The 9,677-nt window shown below is 38.1% G+C and overlaps 1 protein-coding gene across 1 annotated transcript; it reads right to left on the bottom strand.

Moving 5' to 3' along the window:
* Window positions 1-861: 861 nt before the first annotated feature.
* Window positions 862-1,818, bottom strand: LOC138438059 (olfactory receptor 1L8-like). Its single transcript, XM_069586301.1, has one exon. It carries the CDS (start codon window positions 1,804-1,806, stop codon window positions 862-864), a length of 945 nt encoding a protein of 314 aa, XP_069442402.1. The 5' UTR covers window positions 1,807-1,818.
* Window positions 1,819-9,677: the final 7,859 nt, after the last annotated feature.

Raw genomic sequence — 9,677 nt, 5'->3', positions numbered from 1 at the left:
CTTGGGGCTGGTGCACGGGGATGACCCAGAGAGATATTATGGGAAGGGAGGTGGGAGGGGGGTTCATGTTTGGGAACGCATGTACACCCATGGAGGATTCATGTCAATGTATGGCAAAACAAATACAGTATTGTAAAGTAAAATAAAGTAAAAATAAAAATTAAAAAAATAATAAAAATAAATTTTATTAAAAAAAGTCCTCAAATGAGAAAATTAGCTGAAATGCATCCCTCCATCCTCTTCTCCTTTCCCTCCTCTCCTTTCATTCTCCTTCTTTTAAACATTTTCAAAGACAGTCAACAGCTACAAATTAAGAACTTATTTGTTTTAGCAGTATACTGAATTTGAAGGATTTTGGAGATAATTCTTAATAAAAGAGAGAAACTAGTTCCGGAAATCTATGTGGGAAAAATGAAAGTTAATCGCTGTGTCCGATTCTTTGTGACCCCATGCACAGTAGCCCGCCAGGCTCTTCTGTTCATGGAATTCTCCAGGCAAGAATGCTGGAGTGGGTTGTCATTTCCTTCTCCAGGGGATCTTCCCGACTTAGGGATTGAACCTGAGTCTCTTGCATTGCAGGCAGATTCTCTATTGTTTGAGCCACCTGCCCAGTGTGGGAAAAGGATTAGGTTAAAGCAGCATTTGAAAGAGGCAATGTGATGACTCTTTGTAGAAAAGAGGAGAAATAGTTGGGGGAAGGATCATGATTTAATTACAATTAATAGGCCATCAGCAAAGTATGTAAATGCCCACAATACCTTGCCCTACATGGGTTAAAAGTGCTAATCTCCAAGAGCTTGCTTGATCACCAAGAGCCAGTAGAAACCAGATTCAGATGGGGACGATTCCTTTGTGTATACATCAAGAGGGTGCTGCCTGGGGTTTCCTCCTGCCCACCAGCTTCCTCAGACCCTGTTTCAGGTCTTTGTTTCTTAGGCTGTAGATAAAAGGATTGAGCATGGAGGACAGAACTGTGTAGACAATTGTTGCCATGTGGTCCTTGACAGTGTAGGTGGACACAGGCTGTAAATAGACATAGAAGATGCTTCCATAAAAGAGTGTTACCACAGTGAGGTGGGAGCCACACGTGGAGAAGGCTTTGCGTTTTCCTGCAGCTGAGGGAATTTTAAGAACTGCAATGAGGATTTGTATATAAGAGAAAGTAATGCATAGGAAAGGGGTCACTAAAATAAAAGATCCTTCTATCAATATCACAATTTCATTGACAAATGTGGGGGAGCAGGACAATTTTATCAGAGGGCTGAGGTCGCAGAGAAAGTTATGGATAATATTAGAGTCACAGAAGGTGAGCTGATTCAGCAGAAGTGTGTGTAGGAGTGAGTGGAAATGAGGCAATGAGCAGGAGAAGGCCACCATCAGGACACAGTGGCAGTGGCTCATGGTGGTGACATAGTGGAAGGGGTCACAGATGGCCACATAGCGGTCAAAGGCCATGACTGCCAGAAGGCAGCTGTCAGTGTTGCCCAGAGCATATATGAAATACATCTGGGTAAGGCACCCAGCATAGGAGATGGTCTTATGTGACAGGAAGTTCACCAGCATCCTGGGGACAATGGTTGTTGTGAAGCAAATGTCAGTGAAAGACAGGACACTCAAGAAGAAATACATGGGGGTGTGCAGTTGGGGGTCAGAGCGGATGGCCAGGATGATGAGCAGGTTCCCTGTAATGGTGACCAGGTACATGATGAGGAAGAGGCTGAAGAGTGGCTTCTGGTCCTCAGGCCGTGAGGAGAGTCCCAGGAGGATGAACTCAGAGACACTGCTGGTTTGGTTGAGTCTTTCCATTGACTCGGGTCTATTAATAGTTATATACAAGAAGGTTTATTATCTCACATGCTCCAATTCCATATCCCAAATCATGAGAACCCAGCAGGTTGTTGTTCCCTCTATTTGGTCACCATTAGCCACTCTGCAGGGAAAACATGTTACCCTTATTGTTCTTGATGTGGTCCTTCCTTCCCAAATCCATGGGCCTGATAAGAGCCTTATAGTGCAAGCTGGAGGGACAGAAGAAGAGTTTTACTTTAAAAAATATTGAGGTGAACCTCTTTGATTCTATTTCCTTAATTCCTATTCTGGAAAATTCCTATATCCTTCTTGGGAACATAGCAATAAAACAGAGAGATGTTTCTTTTGAGTTGTTCGTTTTGTAGTTTGGGAGACAGATCATCAGCAGAGTAGGTAATATTATACCATGTAGGGATACATTTTTTAATAAAATACAAGAAGATGGAGGTGACTGGGGAGTAGAGGGTATTTTAGATGCTGAAGTCACAGGACCCTCATTCCTTATCAAAGCAAATTCAGTTGGTATACTAGGTCTTGGGTGTAAATAACCATTTTTCAAAATAACCAACAGAGTTAATCTCAAAGGAATGTTGAATCCAGTGCAATAGTGATTTTTCCTCTTGTCTGCACACAGAATGAGAGGCTCTCCCTCCTTAGCTCATGGGATATGAGCGTCAGTCTATGCAGGTCTTCCCTCTTTTGTAAATCCATTTTCTTTTTTTTCCACCTCCTGTTGTAAATCACATTTGTATAGTATGGATATCCATTTTTGACTCTTCAATTTTTTTCCTTAAAATTCCTCTTTCATATGTTTATCCAAAAATATCCATGAGAAACATGTCTACATACATGGTTTTTTGGTCATATCTGGTCACCCAGCAATGGACATTAAAATGGCCTCTGCTTCTTACTACTGCAAAAGTTCTATAAGGAGAGATCATGCATCTACAAAGTGCCCTAACAAAGTGCTTTAAATCAAGATTTAAGAGTCAGCATATCCCCCTATATCTTGTGAATAGACATATCCCTTGGGGATTTTGATACATTTTGAGATGTTTGGGTATTTATACATTCTTGGCTACAGTAAAAATCTCAACATATATACTTTCATATCATATATGACATGAAACACACATATCATCAAAGTGTTTAAAATAATTTCTTTAGAGGCAGCATATCCTTTCAGACATTTTGAATGCACATTGGTATAAAAGTACATTGATATATTATCACATTAATAGAAAAAATAAGTGCTTACATTTTAGTTTTAAGTTGCCCCAAACATTTTTAAACCTCAGTTATTTCATGTGTGATATTGAGCAAAAACATCCACATTCTCATGAGGGGTTAGTGAGACAGCACATTTCAAATACCTCAAGACAAGCATTTTATGAACACTCAGAAGAAGCTGCTGATATGCATCTATCCCCCTGTCACCCTCCCTCATCTTCTATTTCTAGAAGGTCTCAAAATCAACTCATTCACATGTATAAAATATCACATCCTGCACTGCCAAATTTTCACGCTAATTTCAAAATTTTTATGATTTTGTAAGATTTTACAGAAGAAAGGAAAAGACCCTGATGCTGGAACAGATTGAAGGCAGGATGAGAAGCGGGTGACAGAGGATGAGATGGTTGGATGGCATCACTGAGTCAATGGACATGAGTCTGAGCAAACTCAGGGAGACAGTGATGGACAGGGAAGCCTGGTGTGCTATAGTCCACGGGATCATGAAGAGTCAAACATGACTTAGTGACTGAACAACAGAAATGGAAGAAATATTTGTTTTGTTTCAATGCATTGAGCTTTCAGTTAATCAGTAATTAAAGTTGATTATAATAAACCAATATTTGTTGAAAATTTATTATATGTCAAGCTTATGACATTCATCCCACTAAATTCCATAATAAGGAATTGGGAAGCATGTGTTGTGAAATGGGAGAATGAGGCTTATAGAAGGTGAAGCAATTTGCTCAAGGTCACTAAGGAATTGAATCACAACCAGGATTTGGACACAGTCTTGATTTCTGACTCACTCTAAGCTCTTGCTTTCAAGCATTATGCTACCCCTTCCCTAATTTTGGTATATTTATCGTCTGTCACAACCAATCACATGCATTATTTTCCTCACGTTGACAATTTCCTAACATGAAATATGTCTCTATCACCCTTAATTGACAAGCTTTCTTCTCACATGTTCTGAATCTATCCTTGCAGATGCAACAGAGGTGATCTAGCTATCTTTGTTGCTGAGATGGTAGAATTTGAGTATTTGAATATTCACGATTAACTGACCAAAATCATGGGCTTTTATAACTGGCATGTGTCTGGAGTGTGGAGTTGTGGCCATGCAGTACCCTGAAGACAAAAAATGGGGTTTGATTTGTCCTGCATCACCGGCTCACAAGCTGGTTCTTGATATTTTAAGGATAACAAGGGAGACACCATGTCTGCAAAGCAGTTTATTACACGCAAATCAATATTCAAAGATGAGTCATTTGTGAAAGGGCTGCCTGGGGGAATGTGGAATACAAAAATTAGTGGCAATTTGGTGAATTATTTAAATTGGATGCTCCAGGTCATAGGTGTGAAGAACACCCAGGCTAAAAAAAAGGAGGAAGGTTTTGGATCTGAGAACCTGGGAGGATAGTTCTAAAAGCACAGGGTGAGTGGATCAGAATAGGAATACAACAGTTTTTTTTTTTTCTCTTCTTTTCTGTGGAAGCACTTTGCTTTCACCAAAACTTATATTATAGGTAGCCTAGAAGTCCAACTGGATGGACTTAAAACCAAATGCCACATGGAAGTTCTACTTGGACTTTATGACTTCTCAATCCATAAAATATTTGAAAGTATCCAAAGAGAAAAGAGTAAGGCACTAAGCTGGGTTAGAGTTGCCCAGTGGGTGGCCCGTTTCCTGACGCTCACCTGCATGTCCAGATGCTTTTCTTTCATTCCCAGCCTCTGCAGAAGCTGATCTGCACCTTGTCTATTCATCAGGTCATAGTTTGCTTCTCAGTCAAAGCTCAGCTTCCTCGTGTGTCTCGCATGAAATGCGAGAGGCTCTGACTCAAGTAAGAAGACTCTCCTGATTGTGGAAGCCTAGCCAGCTTCTCATGAGTTTGGAGTCTGCTCTGCTAGCTTCTGGGGTGCTTGTTAGGTTGAGGAAGTTGTGGTGTGATGACTTCTCAAGGGATTTCATCCTGGGATCTCTGTAGGCAGAGAAGGCACAAAGGGAATCAGAGCTAGCCCAGCTGACTTCAAGGAGATAGGGGACCCCTGAGGCTTCCTGTTTAGCTGTTGGGACTAATCTCAGAGCTAATGAACCTCAGTGCACCATCTCAAGGTCAGGCTTCAACTGTATTTTATCAAGGGTAGAAAAATATTCATGTGGGTGAATATTTTCATCTTATTGAAAATAGGTGTGGACCAAGGTGTATTCTAGAACCAGACAGATCATACATAAATGAATATACAGAGTTTTCCAACTTTAAGGGGGTCAAATGGTGGAGATCAATGGTGTATATGTGCTTTCCAGTATCTGGAGAGGCATGTGGATTAGATTTTTTAAGTGTGGGATTAAGCTAATGTAAATTTACGTATGTTTAAAATCACAGAGTCAGGCAAGTGTTGTCATATTTAGCAAAAGGGCTTTGAAAAACATGTATGTATTTAAGAGTTTAGGCTCAAATCAGTGATTTGAAGTTGTTTTGAGGGAAAGGAGATACTTATTAGAATGCTGGCCTACTCATTTAGGGGTTGCTTTTAACAAGAGACTTAGCCTCTATGAGCCTCAGTTTCTTCATCTGAAAAAGCACAATAGCAGTTCTTTCTGGCACTAAAACCAGAAATAAAATTTTCTTTTAAGCTTTATATAGATAATATTGTATATTTTGTTAAAAATCATCCACAAATATAGGAAAAACAACCCATTCTGCTACTGCCCTCAGGGTAAATCACTGTCTCACATAAAACATCCATGTCTTCTTCCTTACCTTTGAGTTGAGTGTGAAGTGAAGTGAAGTGAAGTCATTCAGTTGTGTCCATAGACTCAGTCTTTGTGACCCATAGACTGTAGCATACCAGGCTCCTCTGTCCATGGGATTTTCCAGGCAAAAGTACTAGAGTGGATTGCCATTTCCTTCTCCAGGAGATCTTCCCAACCCAGGGCTCGAACCCAGGTCTCCCGCATTGTAGACAGATGCTTTACCATCTGAGCCACCAGGGAAGTCAGTTTAATCTACTTACCAAGAGTAAATACTACTGAGGCAGAAACCTCTGGGTTTGAGTCCTGCCTCCTGCACTTACTCTTCATGTGGCCTTCGTCTTTCTCTTGTTTCCATTCATTCACCCAACAAATATTTAATTATTATTTTCCAGCTTTATTGAGATGATTTACATATAGCATTGTGTAAGTTAAAGGTATACGATACAGTTGTTTGAGATGTATTTATTAAGCACAGTAATTACCACAATAATGTTAGTTAACACATCCATAACCTCACATAGTTACAACTTATTTGTTTTGGTGAGAACATTTTTTCTTGCACAGCCTGGTAAATTTTCTTATTTTCCTTAGAAAAATTTTTTTTATTAGAGTATATTTGATTTACAATATTACATTAGTCAGATATAAGTCAAATAAACCAGTTATGCATATACATATATCCACTCTGTTTTAGATTCTTTTTCCATATAGGCCATTACAGTGTGCTGAGTAGAGTTCTACATACCATTGGTGGGAACTTTTGAATTTGTCTTCTCAGCAACTGTCTTTCTTTAAAAGAAATTTAAAAACTGAGGTATACTTGATGTGCAATGTGTTAAGTTCCAAGTGTACAATGTAGTGATTCTCATTTTTAAAGATTGTATCCCATTTATACTTATTATAATATAAACTATTGGGTATATTATCTGTGCTGAACAATACATGCTTGTATAAATAGGTCACTTGTTTTACACATGGTGGTTTGTACCTCTTAAACCTCTATCCCTATTTTGCCCCTTTTCTGCTCTGCCTCACTGTTAACATAGAGTTTGTTCTCTATATCTGCTTTTTTTTTTTTTTTGCTATCTTCAATAGTTTCTTTTATTTCTACATTCTACATATAAGTGATATCATACAATACTTGTCTTTCTGTTTTCTTTTTCTTAGGGGAAAATTGTTTTACTTAGTTTTCCTTTGTTTATTCAATGAAAGAGTCGTTCAATTCTACAGTGTTTTACAATTTTCAAAAGTTTCACATACATGATTTCATATAACTCCACAATTGCCCTTTTAAAAATTCCTTTCTTCTATATACCCCTGCATGGATCACAGCCTTGTCATTGCAAAGGGTTTTGTGTGACTCAAAAAATTATTAAAGAGATGGCAATACCAGGCACCTTACCTGTCTCCTGAGAAATTTGAAAGCAGGTCAAGAAGCAACAGGTAGAACCAGACATGGAACAGTAGACTGGTTCCAAACTGGGAAAGGAGTATGTCAAAGCTGTATACTGTCACCTTGCTTATTCAATTTACATGCAGAGCCCATCATACGAAATGCCAGGGGGGTTCATGTTTGGGAGCTCATGTATACCCGTGGAGGATTCATGTCAATGTATGCCAAAACCAATATAGTATTGTAAAGTAAAAATAAAAATTTTTTTTTAAAAAAGCTGAAACTCCAGTACTTTGGCCACCTCAAAAACAAAACAAAACAAAACAAAACAAAACCAAAAAGATTGGCAGGAGAAACGTCAACAACCTCAGCTATGGAGATAATACCACTCTAATGGCAGAAAGTGAAAAGGAACTAAAGAGCCTCTTGATGAAGGTGAAAGAGGAGAATGAAAAAGCTGGCTTGAAACTCAACATTCAAAAAGCTAAGATCTTGGCATCTGATCCCAACACTTCATAGCAAATAGGAGGGGAAAAAGTGGAAATAGTGATGGACTTTATTTTCCTGGGCTCCGAAATCATTGAGGATGGTAACTGCAGCCATGAAATTAAAAGATGCTTGCTCTTTGGAAGGAAAGTTACCTCAAACCTAGACTGCCTATTGAAAAACAGAGATGTAACTTTGTTGACACAGGTCTGTATAGTCAAAGCTATGGTTTTTCCAGTAGTCAGGTATGAATGTGAGAACTGGACCATAGAGAAGGCTGAGTGCCGAAGAATTGATGCTTTCACCTTGTGGTGCTGGAGAAGACTCTTGAGAGTCCCTTGGATAGCAAGGAGATCAAAGCAGTCAATCCTAAAGGAAATCAACACTGAATATTCATTGAAAGGATTGCTGAAGCTGAAGCTCCAAAACTTTGGCCACCTGATGCAAAGAGCTGACTCACTGGAAAAGACCCTGATGCTGGGAAAGATTGAAGGCAAAAGGAGAAGGGAGTGACAGAGGAGGGTTAGATAGCCTCACCGACTCAAGAGACATGAATTTGAACAAACTCCAGGAAATAGTGGAGGCCAGAGGAGCCTGGCGTGCTGCAGTCCATGGGATCGAAAAGAGTTGGACATGACTCAGTGACTGAACAACAACAAAAAGGAGGTGATCACATTAAAATGACCTCCTGATTCTCACTGAAAACACTTGATACAGTAGAACAATCAGATATGTCCTTAATGTTCCAGAAGTTTTGATACCTAGAATGCTGTATCCTATCAAATTATGATTCAAGTGAAAGAGCCAAACAATGATGTTTTTCATATTTGCAAGCACCTAAAAAGTTTCTATTCAGCTGGTATTTTACAAACAGTCTTTCACCATTGTGTTGGTCATTTGATTTATTAATAAATTTCAATTCCATGAGCTATAAATATTCATTTATACAATTTCAGATGGATGTGTATAGAGAAGTGCAATTTCTCCCCCTCTGTGTCCCTCTCTACCCTTACACTTCCATTCTTATTCCAGTGACTATATAGATATACAACATTATTTTGAAAACTAAAATGAATTCATACTTTCATACTCAGGTCTACTTAAGATTTCTATTTAATGACATTTCAAGAAAATAACAGAGATCTGCATGGTATTTTCTGCTTGCTGCATATTGTTATATTCGATAATTAATCACAATTAGTTTCTCCAGTCCTTATTGATAGGGTTTAAGGTTTTTCCCAAATTTTTATCTGTTATAAAATTGATTGACTAAAATAAATCATCTGGAATCAATATACACTTATGATATTAATAATAAACCTGCAAGTCGGACTCAAGAGTTGGAGTTTCTAGAATACAGTTTAAATCATATATTTTAAACATGTAGGTTTAAGGATAGACAGAAGTAAGAAATGTTTCAATATTCACACTACGCAATGGATAATTTTATGTTATCATTCATGATGCTCATTCTTTCTGGCCATTAGCATTTGGCAGTTGTATACTAAAAAATAAGAAACTGAAAAGATATAAAACCACAGAAATATAGTAAATCAGGAGAAAGATAAGAGAATAGTAAAAGTGAAAACTTAATGTGTAAGCCAAGAAAAAGTTTTGGAAGAGAAAATTAAGGTGTTATAAAAAATCCTGATATTGAGATAATTAAGTAAAATATACTCCATCTTCTCCTTTTCCTTTTCTCCATTCATTATCTCCTCATTCAAACACTTTCAAAGACAATCAGCAGCTATAAATTAAGTAATTAGTTTTAGCAATTTACTGAAATTGAAGAATTTTGGAGGATAATTCTTGATAAAAGACAAAAAATAGTCCAGGAAATATCTTCGAGAAAAGGCTTATCTCAAAGCAATAATTCTAAGATGCAATGTGATGAATCTTCATAGAAAAGAGAAGAAATGGTGAGGGGGTGTGTCATGCTTTAAGTTGAAGCAGAGCCAATTTATGGGTCTTCATCAATGGATGTAATTGACCACAATG

Source organism: Ovis canadensis, chromosome 3 (assembly GCF_042477335.2).
Source record: "Ovis canadensis isolate MfBH-ARS-UI-01 breed Bighorn chromosome 3, ARS-UI_OviCan_v2, whole genome shotgun sequence".
In the NCBI taxonomy this organism is placed as follows: Eukaryota; Metazoa; Chordata; class Mammalia; order Artiodactyla; family Bovidae; genus Ovis; species Ovis canadensis.
The sequence above is the reverse complement of the archived record's forward strand: the minus strand, read 5'-3'. Positions and strand labels throughout refer to the sequence as shown.